Source organism: Bombina bombina, chromosome 1, assembly GCF_027579735.1.
Source record: "Bombina bombina isolate aBomBom1 chromosome 1, aBomBom1.pri, whole genome shotgun sequence".
NCBI classification, from domain to species: Eukaryota; Metazoa; Chordata; class Amphibia; order Anura; family Bombinatoridae; genus Bombina; species Bombina bombina.
This window is the reverse complement of record NC_069499.1, coordinates 1147157537-1147174382: the sequence shown is the minus strand read 5'-3', so window position 1 is coordinate 1147174382 and position 16846 is coordinate 1147157537. Positions and strand designations below refer to the sequence as shown.

The 16846-nt window shown below is 36.9% G+C and overlaps 1 protein-coding gene across 1 annotated transcript in view; it reads right to left on the bottom strand.

Annotated features, from left to right (window-relative positions):
- Nucleotides 1-542: 542 nt before the first annotated feature.
- Nucleotides 543-16846, bottom strand: part of CNTNAP1 (contactin associated protein 1) — a 258073-nt gene continuing 241769 nt past the window's right edge. Inside the window, exons 21-24 of the mRNA XM_053699377.1 lie at nucleotides 12889-12982; nucleotides 10285-10515; nucleotides 9524-9568; nucleotides 543-1373 (exon numbers count right to left, since the gene is read on the bottom strand). Of these exons, the coding sequence (XP_053555352.1) occupies nucleotides 1180-1373; nucleotides 9524-9568; nucleotides 10285-10515; nucleotides 12889-12982 (564 nt within the window). The 3' untranslated portion in view covers nucleotides 543-1179. The remainder of the gene's footprint in view (nucleotides 1374-9523; nucleotides 9569-10284; nucleotides 10516-12888; nucleotides 12983-16846) is intronic.

Sequence of the window (16846 nt, the reverse complement as noted above, 5' to 3'; positions counted from 1 at the left end):
GATCTCATGAGATTTGACTTAACTCTCATGAGATTTCATAGTAAGCTTCCTTTACCTGATTGGTGAAATAATATGAGAGTGCACAATGCTAGTCCCTTCAGATGTCCCAGGACAGACACACTAAAATGCTGCTTAGAAATCCTTTACAATGGGAGGTGGCTACTGAGGAACTTTTGAGGTAAAATATCTTTCTTTTTTACATAGAGATGCTCAGGTGATATTTTCTAATCAGCTTTTTACAGCTATGCTGCATCACTTTCAAGTGTTTAAACATTTGGGTATTATGGCCCTTTAAGCTGATATAAAGGAGGAGTTATATGTAGGGGTGGAGAGTAGTCCCACAAATGTTTGTGAAGATTCCATCTACTTGAAGTTGCACAAAGTAGGTGGTATATATCTACCAATGAGATTGCATCATGTAATTTTTAATACTGATATAACAGATTTGTTTGAATATTTTTTTGTTTTAGATGGTATGTCAATGTAATCACTTTGCAAAAAAGGTACATGCTGTCAAACCATACATGAGAAAAAAAAGAAAATTATCCTTACTGTTTGTTTATTAAATGAAATAATTGCCTCTAAGGAGTAATTGATGAAAACCATCATATACTGCAACAATTAAAGTTCTTGACGTGGTTTAGAAAAGACTTCAAAAGTTAATGTTCTCTGGCTATGGCCGTGTGTCAGTATGTTTTAAATAGGAACAAAAATATGTTTTTAATTGCCCCTATTATAAAATTTGATACTTTACTAAAACTATTTCTCACCAACACCTCACAAGTCACGTTTTAAGCTTATTGCCTCTGTGTCTTAGAACACTGCGTAAGCCACACTGTGTGTTGATGTTGTGGAACGTGTTTGAACACATGGACAAAAAGTTAAAGGTAAGTTTATCTTATTACATTATATGTGTAAATAGCAGTAGAACATGGAGACTGGATAAAATCTGAAATATGTATAGTATACTCTCTCCAACATCTGACATTTTATTTTCCAAATGATTGGGAGTTGGATGCAGTTTCTTTTTTTGTCTTCATTTCTTTCCTTACATTAATTAACAGTTGGTTGACTTACACTAATATAACTGAAGGTACTATAGGCAACAATTCCCAGAACATTCCATAATCTGATGGCTGCTGTTTCCTGGATTCAGTTTTTTTGCTGTGAAAGCTAGGTCTATTCTGTTTTTGCGCCTTCTTCCTCGATTTGTGGAAGAGTCTGTTCTTTTCTTGCAGAGGCAGATTTGGTTCCACTAGGGGCATCTATGGCTTTTGGCTCATTGGTAAGGTATGAACCTTTATACCGATGGAAATAGTGATACACCAGAAACAGGCAAGCAATGGCAAGTAGAAAGAGGAAGATCACAATGACTGTCAAGAGGAAACACAACAGAGGTTTAATTTGCTTATGTTTTCTTGTGATAAGGATGCACATAATTCAAAGCCTAGAATATTTTATACCAAAAAAAGTTATGTAAGAACTTACCTGATAAATTAATTTCTTTCATAGTGGCAAGAGTCCATGAGCTAGTGACGTATGGGATATACATTCCTAACAGTAGGGGGCAAAGTTTTCCAAACCTCAAAATGCCTATAAATACACCTCCCACCACACTCATTCCTCAGTTTAACGAATAGTCAAGTAGTGAGTTGTAAAAAGGAGTAAAAAAGCATACAAAAAGAGGAACTGGAAAAAATATTGTGCTTTTATACAAAAAAAAATCATAACCACCACAAAAAAGGGTGGGTCTCATGGACTCTTACCACTATGAAAGAAATGAATTTATCTGGTAAGTTCTTACATAAATTATGTTTTCTTTCATGTAAGTGGCAAGAGTCCATGAGCTAGTGACGTATGGCATAAAATACCCAAGATGTGGAAGTCTACAGAAGAGTCACTAGAGAGGGAGGGATAAAATAACAACAGCTATTTCCGCTGAGAAATTAAATCCAAACAATAATTAAGTTTTTCTTATAAACTTCACAAAAACTTAAATCATAAGTAGTAGAATCGAACTGAGACCGCTGCCTGAGGAACTTTTCTACCAAAAACTGCTTCAAAACAAGCAAATACATCAAAATGGAAACATTTAGAAAATGTATGCAAAGAAAACCAAATTGCTGCTTTGCAAATCTGATCAACTGAAGCTTCATTCTTAAAAACCTAAGAAGAAACGACTGAGCTAGTAGAATAAGCTGTAATTCTCTGAGGCGGGGACTGCCCGCCTCCAAATAAGCTTTGTGAATCAAAAAGCATTAACCAAGATGCCAAAGAAATGGCAAAGGCTTTTTTACCTTTCCTGGAACCAGAAAAAAACAACAGACTAGAAGTCTTTCTGAAATCCAAAGAATGTAAAGTTCTTTTCAGAGAATTCTTAGGATTAAAAAAAAAACAAAGGAGGAACAATTTCCCCACTAATGTTGATAGAATTCACAACAACTTAGGAAGAAATTTGAATTAAGTCTGCAAAACAGATAACTCAGAAACTCTTCTAGCAGAAAAGATAGCCAAAAAAACAACACTTTCCAAGAAAGGAGTTTAATATCCAAAGAATGCATTAAAATGAGGAGCCTGCAAAATCCTTAAAACCAAATTAAGACTCCAAGGAGGAGACATTAATTTAATAACAAAACAGTGAATATCAGGAAGTTTAGCAATCTTTCTATGCAATAAAACAGAAAGAGCAGATATTTGTCCCTTCAAAGAACTTGCAGACAAAACCTTTCCCAAACCATCCTGAAGAAATTATAAAATTCCAGGAATTCTAAAAGAATGCCAAGAGAATTTATGAAAAGAACACCATGAAATATAGGTTTTCCAAACCCGATAATAAATCTTTCTTGAAACAGATTTACGAGCCTGTAACATAACATGTTAACATAACCACTGAGTCAGAGACACCTCTATGAATAAGCACTAATCATTCAAATTCCATACCTTCAAATTTAAAAATTTGAGATCCTGATGGAAAAACGGCCTTTGAGACAGAAAGTCTGGCTTTAAAGGAAGTGGCCAAGGCTGGCAACTGGACATCCGGACAAGATCCACATACCAAAACCTGTGAGGCCATGCTGGTGCTACCAGAAACACATGGGACTGTTCCACTATGATCTTGGAGATCACCCTTGAAAGAAGAACCGGAGGCGGAAAAATGTAAGCAGATTGAAAAGAAACTGTTAACGTATCCACCATCTCCGCCTAAGAATCCCTGAACCTGGAAAGGTATCTGGGAAATTTCTTGCTTAGATGAGAGGCCATCAGAACCATTTCTGGAAGGCCCCACATCTGTACAATCTGAAAAAAACACATCTGGATGGAGAGACCACTCCACTGGATGTAAAGTCTGGCGGCTAAGATAATTTGTCTACACCTGGGATATAAATCGCAGAAATTAGACAGGAGTTGAATTCTGCCCAAAAAAGTATTCAAGATACTTCTTTTCATCGCTAAAGGACTGCAAGTCCCTCCCTGATGATTGACATATGCCACAGTTGTGATATTGTCTGTCTGAAAACTAATAAAACATTCTCTCTTAAATTGAGGCCAAGCCTGAAGAGTTCTGAAAATAGCACGGAGTTCTAAAATAATGATTGGTAACCTCGCCTCTTGAGGTTTCCAAACCCTTTGTGCTGTCAGCGAACCCCAGACAGCTCCCCAACCTGTAAGACTTGCATCCGTAAGAATACAGTCCAGGAAGGACGAACAAAGAAGACCCCCTGAATAATACGATGATGGTCTAATCACCAAGTCAGAGAGAGTTGAGTGTTGGGATTTAAGTATATCAACTGAGATACCTGAGAATAATCTCTGCACCATAGATTCAGTATGCAAAGCTGCAAAGGTCTCATAAAAAAACAAGCAAAGGGGATCGTGTCCAATGCTGCAGTCATGAAACCTAAAAACTTCCCTGCACATAGCCACTAAAGGGAATAATAGAGGCTTAAGGTTTAGACAGGCTAAAACTAATTTCATTTGTCTCTCTTGACTGTTAAAGACATGGACACTGAATTTATCTGGAAACCTAAAAAGGTGACCCTTGCCTGAGGAATCACGAAACTCATAGGTAAATTGATCCTCCAACCATGTCTTTGAAGAAACAACACTTGTTGATTCATGTGAGATTCTGCTAAATGAAAGGATTGAGCTAGTACCAAGATATCGTCCAAATAAGGAAAACACTGTGGTACCCTGCTCTCTGATTACAGATAGAAGGGCACTGAGAACCTTTGAAAAGATTCTTGTAGCTGTCGCTAGACCAAATGGAAAAGTGACAAATTGGTAAAGCTTTCCTAGAAAAGAGAATCTCAGAAACCGAAAGTGGTCTGAATGAATTGGAATGTGAGGATAAGCGTCCCGTACAACTATTGTGAACATGTAATGACCTTGCTGAACAAAAGGCATAATAGTCCTTATAGTCGCCATCTTAAAAGTTGGGACACTCACAAAACGATTTAAAGTTTTCAGATCTAAGATTGGTTTGAATGAATCTACCTTCTACATGTCCGTACAATACTCCAGAGATTACTGCAACATCAACTTTTTGCTAAGATTGAGAAATGCCTATTTCACCAGACGTCAATTCCTTTTTTGGGATACACAATATCTCTTCCTCTGGGTTTTCAATGGATCAGCATAAGCTTGCAGGAATTCAAGAGTGGCCCTAACCGACTACTATCAAGGGAATACAGAGACTCGGGGGTTCACCAATTATTATAGACACTTCATTTGAAACTTTGCTACCATTACCGCTCCTTTGGTAGCTTTAACTTCTCATCCAAATTCATGCAAGAAGTGGTCTTCAGAAGTCTTGTCAGCCTTTCATAGAGTTATTCTATTCAGCACTCATTCTACAGCATCCAGATCCCTCACGTCACTATATTGTCAAAGTTGATGCCTCTGACATCACTGCAGGAGCAGTTCTCTCCTAAAGAAATCTGACTACTAGTAAGATGCACCCTGTAGCCTTTTACTCAGCTACGACTGTCAATAAGGAGTTATTAGCCATAAAATTGGCTCTTTCTGAGGGGAGACCTCAGTTCCATTTGTTATCCTAACCGATCACAAGAATCTGTTATATCTTCAATCAGCCAGAAGACTGAATGCTAGACAGGCACAATGGTAATTATTTTTTTCCAGATTGAACTTCCTTATGTCTTTCAACCCTGGCACAAAGAACAGCAAAGCTGATGCCCTTTCAATGCAATTCTCCTCTGAGGAATGTAGGGAGGCATCTCCTGAACATATTAATATACCAGAAAATATAATAGCTTCTCTTTCTACTGAAGCCTGGCAACAGCTGATCTCAGCTCAGTCTCATCTTCACCATGAACAGATTCCTCCTTCTAAAAAGTTGTTTGTACCTTTCAAATTTAGGAAAAGATTGTTGTCCAAGGTGCACGATAACAAGCTTTCTGGACACCCAGGTTATGAAAGGACTTTGAGATGTCTAAAACAGTTTGTATGGTGGTCATCAATTGTCCAAGTACATTTCAGCCTGTCAAATTTATGCTGCCAATAAGACTCCTTGACAGCCTTCCTAAGTCTCAAAACAACACTGTCATCTGGATTACAAAAGATTAGCCTCTCTGTTTATTATCCATATTCTATATCTGCGTGGTCCACCAACTAATATAGTCTCTGATAGAGGCCCACAGTTCCCTCTCAATTATGGAAAGCAGTCTGTCAAAATCTTATGACTATCATCTCATTATCTACAGCCTTTCACCCATATTTCCAATGGGCAAACCAAAAGAATTAATCAAGATCTCGAGTTCTACCTCCAAAATGATACTATATCTTATCATGACAACTGGACAGTATTAGTGCCCTTGTCTGAGTTTGCACACAATTCTTCGTATCACACAGCTCATCGTACCACACCCTTTCTAGTGGCCTTGGGTTATCATCCAGATCCTTTCATGTGGACATCCCCACTTCAAGACTTCCTGCTGCAAATAGGAAGACAACCTCATTACAACGCCTCTGAAAACAAATCAAGGGGCTTCTCCTCACAGGAGAAAAATATCAGCTATTTGCTAACAAAGATGTCGAGCAGCTCCCAACTTTCATCTAGGAGACTCAGTTTAGCTCTCCACTAAACAGCTACACCTTAAACAACCCTCTGCTAAACTGAGTCCCCACTATGTAGGACCTTTTCACATTCTTTAAAGAATTAATCCCGTGGCCTATCATCTGCTTCTTACTTATTTACAAATTCTCCCAGTGTTTCATGTATCCCTACTGAAACCTGTGGTTCTCAACAAATTGACCATATACTCGATTCCAGATGGAGAGGCAAAAATCTTCAGTACCTGGTCCACTGGAAAAAAAAAAAAAAACTAAGGTACATTAATCAAACAAAATTGTATATATTAGTATAATCCTTTGTTCATCATATTCATAAAACCAATCTTATCTTTAATTAAATACTCCTCTGTTCAACATTTAAAAAGCAATTTTTGCAATATTAATAGAACCAATCAATAGGGTATTAAAATATAAAATCCATATTCGGGATGTCTCCCTTCTAAAATCAAAAGGTGAAAATTCAAAAGGTGAAAGCTAAGTCTTGTGTTGTTAATGTAAGGTACCTTACTGATGATTTGTACACAAACTCAGCCAGACTGGAGTAATAAACCTTTGTGTTGCAGTCTGTAGTCACGTGATCAGACTTTGCGAAGCACTCATTGGTCATTTCCACCTCACATGTTTATTGGCGTCAAGTGAGATTGGTTTTATGAATATTACAGAATTGCCTTTCTTTGTAATGATGAACGAAGGAATATAATAATATATATGATTTGTTTTATTAATTTACCTTAGCTCTTTATAGCGCCAGCTCACACTTTTTTCTTTTGAGTGTTTGCTATTGATTTCTGCGTGGGAGGGGTAGGAAATTAGAGTGTGGTTTAAGAATTATGCTTCAGCGCTTCTGACTAACTTTTTTGTTTACCTTTGCAACTGGAAAGGGTACCCCATTACAAAAAGATCCATGGTACCTGATATGGACATTCATGCTTGAAGACTTATTCAAGCCTTCCATCGTCAATATTCTCAGAAACCCCATAATACCCACCAGAAGGGTTCCTTGAGAGGAGGGTTAGGTCACAATTAGTGCTGTAGTGCATTCCGACTGCTTCTGTTGGGCCACGCTTTCCTCTGGCGTGCCCCTTGATGATGTATTAAAGAGATTCTGGTAGACTGACTATATTAGAACAAGACCTAAGAAAGGCTGTTGCCTATTCAGCAAGGCAAAAGACAAAATGCCTTAATTTTTTAAGATTTATTTTTTAAGTCATGTACCATTTTAGTTGCAAGTAGACATATGTTACCCTGTAGTCCTATTTTGATATAACTGACAAAACAAAACCAAGAACTGACCAGAGGGACACAGATAGTGACTGCCCCTTTGCTGAATGCACTCCATATATAAAGAAACTCACAATTTTTAAGTTTAGACCATGGAAATATGGTTTATGAATTAGTTTAGATTTTTTTCATGAGTAGGAGCCATTGACAACCTTTCAGTCCACGGATTCTTGAAAGAATGTCACATCATTGGGTGGGACACTAGCTTGTATTATCAAAATATTGACTAAAGTTTTTTTTTTTTGAGGGGTGTTTTCCACCAATATAAAATAAAGATTTTGAGATTGGCAAAATTAAGAACAAATGTTTGAAACTTAGTTCTATTTAATTAGAGACAACTGTATGAACATAAAAACTCTCTCATTGTAATAATTGGTATCACAGGTTTTGTGAAATTCTCTGTGGCTAGGAAGATGGTCTGAATTAATTTTTCCATGAAAGGGAATACCTACAAGGTATAGGCTGAATTAGAAAGCCCTGGAGAAGAATCTAGTATCTGATCTTCGGGCTCCTCAGAGATCTGTATCTGTAGTCACAGTAAATTTGATACCTTGGTTTGAATTAGTAAACAGAACAGCCTTCTCTGCAAGTAAGAATATTTTGTGACTATAATGTAACAATTGTAACAGCAATATAAAATTGTAATATTGTTTTGCTTTTATAATAATAATGTGTCATATTAAATGTATTGAATGATATTTTGCTTCTGTGCTGTAAAAACAATATTTAGAAAGAAGACATTACCAACATTTTGAAGCAGGCATGGTTTGGTATAGCCAGTCCCCCAAACTGAAATAAAATATGAAATCTATATCCCTTTTATTAAAGCAGGGCCTTTATTCACTATTCAAGGTTGGAAAAAAGTAAAAATCAACATTTCTTGCTTCACCCAAGGCCTTAATCAGGATGGCTTGGATGAGGCCTTAAAAGTTTTTTGTTACGTTGTTTGGACCCTATGTCTTTGGAACTTTAAACAAGCTTACATATTTTGCCTACTCTCATGGCACTGATAAGATCATCGTAGATTTCCATTAACTTGCTGTGGGTTCTTTGGTCCCTCTTCCCTTGAGTCTAGTTCTTTTATCTCAAGGTGTGTTTTACTGGAGTTGGCACTTGGTTCTAGTGACCTTGTTCCTGTACTCCTGTGCTCTATGCCTTAACTGGTCATTTTTGTACAAGACTTGTTCAGGGCTCACTATAGGTTTGATAAACAAAAAAAATAATTTCTTCCAATAGTTAATGTTCTTCAGGTGCTCTCGGACAGTAGTTTTCTTCCTGATAAGGTTTTCTTGTACTACTCCTGGGAGATTGGAGCACTTCAGCCCTCCCTGTTACCCCATTTACAGTATTTTTCTGCCTCTCAGGAATATTTCCTCTTTTTGATAATTATGGTCAGTTTATATATTTTGTATCTCTTCCAAACTGCAGGATATATACTCCTAAATCAAGTCTCTTCTACTATTTATCTAATTTTCATGGATATCAGGGATTTTTGTCTTCCCATCTCTTGTGGGAGGAACTTTGGATGTGGCCAGTGACCTTGATATAATGTTTTCTCATAAAAACTATTTTCCTGCTGTCTCCACAACATTATTCCCTCCATTGTCATGATTTCTACTGCTTTGGTATTGACCTAATGGTAATAATTCATAGACTGTTTTTTATGCTGTCACAACAAACTGGAAAAAAACTTAGTTTTTTCACTGAGTGGCTTCATATGAAGGTCCACCCTTTCTTGCTTTGTGTTCTTTCAGACTGGCTCTCCTTATTACTGCCTTTCATTTGTTAAGCAATAAAACTAAATAAAGTTATAATTGGGTGGGGACAGGAACAGTCTTCTATTTAAAATTGTTGCATTTCTCCAACTGCTGGTTTTATATTAAATGATAATAAAACATTTCCTGATTATTGTGATGTCAATCATAACAAAAATAAAGTTATTTATGTGTAAGTAAACAAATCCTGTTTCATGTCATGTCTCCAGAGAACATACCATAGTAACTTAATATCTACCAGCATTTATCTTGCCCATCACAATCATTTCCACTATACTATTGGAAATCATACAGACCAAAACTACATTGTCTTTATATACACTATATATTAGTAATTACATAGTACCGTTTTTCCAACACATGTAGACAATACTTACATGCAATTATTCCAGCCAGGCCATCATCATGAATATAAGGCAAAGCTAGAACAGAAATACACAAAACACTGGAATTTAGCACAATGAAGGTATTTAAAGAGCCTGTGTGAATACTAAGATATTACACTTGTCTGGTATATATATATATATATATATATATATATATATATATATATATATCTGCCTCCCATGTGTAGCTTCATTAAGTTAATCAAACAAAGTTATATAAATAACCAAATACTGTAGCTCTTTTGGCAGCTGTATAAAGCTATACTAAAGTGCCTGGAATAGATAGATAGATAGATTGATAGATAGATAGATAGATAGATAGATAGTGAACATGCTCAAGTCACTTGGATGGACATCTAGAAAGCTATCTGGAGTAATCAAACTGGTAATTGTTCACAAGGAAGGTTTAAGATGGGTTGCATTAAATAACTTCCATTGTTATATATCTATGTATTTCTGTATTCCAAAGCCACATTTAATGGTCTAAAGTGGGGGGGGGGCGCTCTTTACGAATGAATTGCAAATTGCAATGTCTTAAAATATGAAAATGGCTTATCAAATGATGAAAAGCTGTCCAACAAGCAAAAATCAGGGCTGGAATATACCACAATGAGACAATGTTGCTCCATTGTCCAGAAATGTGCAATTTAATAAGTGTATTGAATATATCTCTGCCACATTTGCTATTTTGTGCAACATATATTTATCATATTCGGGATTAAGTAATTTTTGCATTTCATCTGCTTGCTTACCTGTTCCCATGTACCAGGGATCCATATCTGGAGGTAAGGGAATAATTTGACTGGGCATGGCGCCACAGTTAGACTCTACTAGCGATCCCTTCATAGTAATGACAGCTGCATAGTCAGGGGTTCTGAAGATGTCTCTTATAGGAGTAATGTTATTAAAGCGCACATCTGACAGGCATCCCCTGAATCCAGGTGTGTTAAATTTTTGCACCTCTGAATCTATTACTCCTGTTTCTAAAATAAAAAAAGAGAATATTGTTTGAGCATGGATTAGCTTTCTTTGACCTGATCAGAAAGAGTCGATATATGTTTAAAGAATTTGAAATATTGTGCCAATGCACTTAAAGACATGTCAAAAGTACATCCTGTTTTTAATAAATGCTGCCCATATACATGTTTCCATAGCTACCACTATTCAGCAAACCCACACTCCCTGACATGTGACTATCTCTAAGAGTTCCAGTTAAAGGCTGCATGTGCAGAACTGTGTTATATACAGTTTTGATGTTGATGCTAATAAAAGTGACCTTTTTCCTTTCGAAAATTTTTTTCTTAGTGTTACAAGGAAAACATTTACAACCTGCTGATGTTTCTGTGCACTGGTAAAATGGAATGTCAAAATATGTAAACTGTGCGTTATACAGAGGCTGATGACGATTTTGTGAAGCGCTAATTTTAACACTTTATAAGTGTTATGAGCAACTATGTAAAAATTGCCATAGTCACATGTCAGGCTCCCTCCTGTGATGTTTCTTAGCATTTGGGTAAAGCAACATTTAAAGGGACATGAAACCCAAATTTTTTCTTTCATGATTTAGAAAGAGCATGCAATTTTAAAAAACTTTCTAATTTACTTCTATTATCTAATTTGTTTCATTCTCTTGATATTCTTTGCTGAAAAGCATATCTAGATAGGCTCAGTAGCTGCTGATTGGTGGCTCTACATAGATGCCTCATGTAATTGGCTCACCAATGTGCATTGCTATTTCTTCAACAAAGGATATCTTAAAAAATAAAACAAATTAGATGATCAAAGTAAATTGGAATGTCGTTTAAAATTGTATTCTCTGTCTGAATTATGAAAGACATTTTTTGGGTTTAGTGTCCCTTTAACCTTTGCAGGTGTTAACCAAATGGTTAATAATAAAATGTTGCTCATGGTAGTGTCACATTAGAACATTTAAAGTGCATAAAAATTTTAATGAATAAGTGCCCGGTATCTAACAATACTCTTAAAAACAGGGGCACTTTCATTCATTAAGCTTTACAATGAAGCTAATTATTTATAATACCTTTGTTTTATGTAAAGCAGACTTGTGAGCCTCTGCCTGCAGCTCCTGCAATAGTTATCACAGTGATGACAAATCCGGCTTTCTCCAATCGTTGTGTGGCCTCAAGAGCTGGACGCCAAAGGTGGCACGCAACAATTGGAGGAAGCCGGATTCGTCACCGATGTGCTAACTACAGCAGGAGCTGTGGCCAGAGAATCGCTGGTCTGCTTTCTAAAAACAAAGGTAAGTATTTAAAAAAATTAGCTTCATTGTAAAGTTTAATGAAGGAAAGTGCCCCTGTTTTTAAGAGTATTTTAAAATCTGAAAATACAATAGGCTTTGTTTACAAATTTTACTTTTTAAAGAAGAATTTCTCATTCTAAAAGACATGCATAACCACTTCCTCGTGGCAGCCATGATAGTCAATTATTTATCTACCCACACAGGAGTAAGTGCCAAGCATGCACATTCCTACACATTTGCAATAAGTGCTTCAGATAGCACAACGTTTTACAAACATATTCATTTTTTTTCCCCTTCAAGGCTTCAAGTCACAAGTGTTTAAGAGATTGCAGCTACTTAAAGGGGCAGTTTACCCTAAATTCCTCCCCCCTTTAACTTGTTCTTAATGATCCATTTTACCTGCTTGCGTGGAGCTACTTGTTTACAAATAGCTCCTTTACCTCTTAGAATTTAAAATAGCTGATTTTGCTTGTAGTATCCCTACCTATAATGAAAGTTTATATAGAGTGTGTGTACAGAAAGTGACAAAATAAGGATCTGATTTCCCTGCAAGCTGAACCCAAAATAATGGATTGTGGTTTCAAAGAGCAAAATAGCTATTTCATATGCAAACATAAACATAAATAAGCAATTTCTCATACATTTTAAACTCTGCAGCTTGTATAACAAGACATTGGAAACACATTAATGGAAAAACTATTTTAATAAATGGGGCCCTATATATTTAAAGACATGTCAATGAATTACTAATACATTTATTTTTTCAGCTGCCGCAAAATTCATTATTGGAAACTATGTAAAAGCGGCCCATGTATCTAACCCTTTTGCAATATGTTTAGAATCATATTTAGAATATATACATATTTAGAAACGGCCATTTATTTAATATTAAAATGCTCCAGCTATTATCCCTTTAAATGAAGCCTAGACTTCAAAATGTATGACTTCTCTCTGTAATTCTGACTCCAGCCATGCATTACAGTTCAGACCATCATTTATTAATTTACTAAGGCTTCTTTAATAATCTGTCATGAGTAAAAAATGCATAAAAATCTTTAAAAAAAAAATTCAGTTCAGGAAGCAGAAAACTCACCCATTACCCTTCCCAGATATAGAGCTTTTGGGGAATCAAATCTTCGATCCTCCCACAAGTAAAACTGTGACTCCACCATGGGGTAATAGTCCACCTCAAAGATGCAGAAAATAAAATAATAATTAGTCCTTACTGTGGAAATGTTATGTTTGGTTTATAGATCATGTAATATCTTACATGAAGCATATTTTCTTTTTTTTTTTTTTAGGCCGATTTCTCTTTCAAGCAAATCTTCTTCATATCTAATTGCGATATATGAGATTTTATTCAGACAATAGGACATATTTTAGATTCAGTTTCTGTTATTTGTAAAACTAAATATTTAACAAAGTTTTCTCTGAGTTATAATTTTGCATAATGTATTTCAAATTGGTATTTCATTTAGAAATGTGTTTGGCAAGTTTTTAATTTTAGCAGCTAAAAAACCCCAAAACTTTTCTTGTTTTCAGTTCTGTAGCCACAGACTTTTGACCATACATTTTGTATGCATAATTTTATGTGTCATTCCTAAATGATTATTGTATTTGCTGTGCTTAGTCAAGGCATAATCCTCAAGCCAATAGTTTGCATTACATTTTTATAAAAAAAACTACAACAAAAATAATGTCATGATATTTTAAAATGTAACTGTAAATAGAAATTGTGCACTAAAACACTTAAGCCTAAAAAACATTCATTTCTTTCTTCTTTAGTGACATAAATTGCAAATTATTATCAATATACTCTATATTTTACAGAATGTGCATCTTGATTTGATTGTATTGCCTTAAAGAAACATGAAAAACAAAGGGCCAGACTAAAAGTGGAGCGCTAAATATCACTTTCATTTGTGCCCCACTGTGTAATACCAGTGCTGGTATTACAAGTGGTCAGCAATGCGAGTACAAGCTCGCATTCACTTTGCTGGTAAGCATGGCACTCATGAGAGCGCGCTTCCATAGGCTCCAATGGTAGCCTCGTTCTGATGCCAGCAGAATCTAAGCGCAGTGAATGGGGTAAGTAGTGCAGTGATGGCAGCAAATTTAAATATATATGTTTATGCTTATATAAATATATATTTATGTGTTAATATGTGTATATACACATATGTACACATAATTATATATCTATATAAACATATATATTTACTGGGAACACACAGTTACCATAGGCCGCAATGTAAAAGCACTTTTCAGTGCCATTTTTTTTTTCAAACACCCCACTCCCGCCAACTTTAGCCCCAAAATACTGCCTAGTACAGTTATTTTATTTAAAAATAAAGATGATGTTTAAGAATATATAACCAACCTACCTCTATCTTGTCTCTATTTCCCCATCTTGTATCTATTCAGCCATTCTGAACTAATACTGACCTTTTATTATGCTATGAAACTAAATCTCCTGATTTATGCTCTTATTGAAAAACATCTTTATCTGATAACTACGTGTAGCACCTACTAGCATAAACATGGTCTCACCACATACTGTCTTATCTCTGTACCAAAGACAAAGTTCCATGAGGCTAGATTTAGAGTTGCGCGGTAGCCGTCAAAACCATTGTTAGAGGCTCCTAACGCTGTTTTTTTCCGCCCGCTGGTATTTGGAGTCAGTCAGGAAAGGGTCTAACCCTCACTTTCCAGCCACGACTTTTCCATACCGCAGATCCCCCTACGCCATTTGCGTATCCTATCTTTTCAATGGGATCTTTCTAACGCCGGTATTTAGAGTCTTGGCTGAAGTGAGCGTTAGAATTCTTACGACAAAACTCCAGCCGCAGAAAAAAGTCAGTAGTTAAGAGCTTTATGGGCTAACGCCGGTTCATAAAGCTCTTAACTACTGTGCTCTAAAGTACACTAACACCCATAAACTACCTATGTACCCCTAAACCGAGGCCCCCCCACATCGCCGCCACTCTATTAAAATTTTTAACCCCTAATCTGCCGACCACACACTGCCGCAACCTACATTATCCCTATGTACCCCTAATCTGCTGCCCCTAACACCGCCGACACCTACATAATATTTATTACTCCCTAATCTGCCGCCCCCAACGTCGCCGCTACCTACCTACACTTATTAACCCCTAATCTGCCGACCGGACCACACCGCTACTATAATAAATGTATTAACCCCTAATCCGCCTCACTCCCGCCTCAATAACCCTATAATAAATAGTATTAAACCCTAATCTGCCCTCCCTAACATCGCAGACACCTAACTTCAAGCATTAACCCCTAATCTGCCGACCGGAGCTCAGCGCTACTCTAATAAATTTTTTAACCCCTAAAGCTAAGTCTAACCCTAACCCTAACACCCCCCTAAGTTAAATATAATTTTTATCTAACGAAATAAATTAAGTATTATTAAATAAATTATTCCTATTTAAATCTAAATACTTACCTGTAAAATAAACCCTAATATAGCTACAATATAAATTATAATTATATTGTAGCTATTTTAGGATTAATATTTATTTTACAGGCAACTTTGTATTTATTTTAACCAGGTACAATAGCTATTAAATAGTTAATAACTATTTAATAGCTACCTAGTTAAAATAATTACAAAATTACCTGTAAAATAAATCCTAACCTAAGTTACAATTAAACCTAACACTACACTATCAATAAATTAATTAAATAAACTACCTACAATTATCTACAATTAAACCTAACACTACACTATCAATAAATTAATTAAATACAATACCTACAAATAAATACAATTAAATAAACTAACTAAAGTACAAAAAATAAAAAAGAACTAAGTTACAAAAAATAAAAAAATATTTACAAACATTAGAAAAATATTACAACAATTTTAAACTAATTACACCTACTCTAAGCCCCCTAATAAAATAACAAAGACCCCCAAAATAAAAAAATGCCCTACGGGGGCGGAGCTAACCGCCGAAGTGAATGGATGCACGGTGCTGTAGCTCCCGGTTTTGACTAAGATTTTGGGGCACTTCTCTATTCTGATGCCCCTTTGAAAAGGGGAGATATACTATAACCCCTATTTAAGAGCTTAGTAAAGCGATCAGAAGAACAACCGGGAGCACATCTATAACCCATCAAGGCTATTCATCTCGGCCTATCCTGCAGGGGCGCAAACATGGCGGATCTCCACATGGCTATAATAGCCCTTATTGAAGATTATGGCCGCCAACTAACGACCAGACTGGATCGGCTTATTTGGTCCCTTAGACCCCTGGGTGCGGGAGATGACGGCGCCAAAATGTATGTAGAAAAGGCTGTGGGCCCAGACGCCCAAGAGAGCACTACCCAGGGGATTGCTGCTCGGCGCTCTCTATCGACTGTGTCCTACCCCTCTGGGATTGCCCCGACCCGGGGAAGCAGCGGACACTTGCCTTCTGTCTCTGACCTAGGAGGAGCAACCGGTCTGGGGGAGCAAAGTATGCTCAGTGCGGGTTTGCAAGGGGGAACAGCTGTGGGAGATACGGAAGATGGGTACGCCGACTTGATTGCACACCGCTCCGTGGAGATGTCTGGGCGACAGCTTGTAAACCCAGAGATGGCTTACCCTACCAGCAGGTCTCACTCTTCCCATCGCCTTGCTGGCTTGCAGTGTACTTGTCTGGCTGTACACATGCATCTATTGGTTCCCCAAGGATACGGAGAGATTAGCGGGGCCATACCTACGCAGAGTCTCCCCTACTGGAAAACCGGAGTGAGCTAGTTCTCCTCGCATCTTGCGCGCCTGCACTCAGCTGAACCACACGCAGTGTACATCTCCAAAGTGGACGGTTTCTCCTCTTCTTCCACCCTGTGTTAGCACTGCGGTTTGGAGATCTTGCTGAGACACCTTTGCGGGCGTATGGACAGGCTGGCCTATCTACTACTCATACCGGCACAGAATAAACTTGTTTTATTTATGCGGCCTGCCTTTGTGTGCTTTGGCCCCATGATCCTAAATGACGGCTCTCTAACCAGTATGACCCGATCTGTGGGTCCCAAGA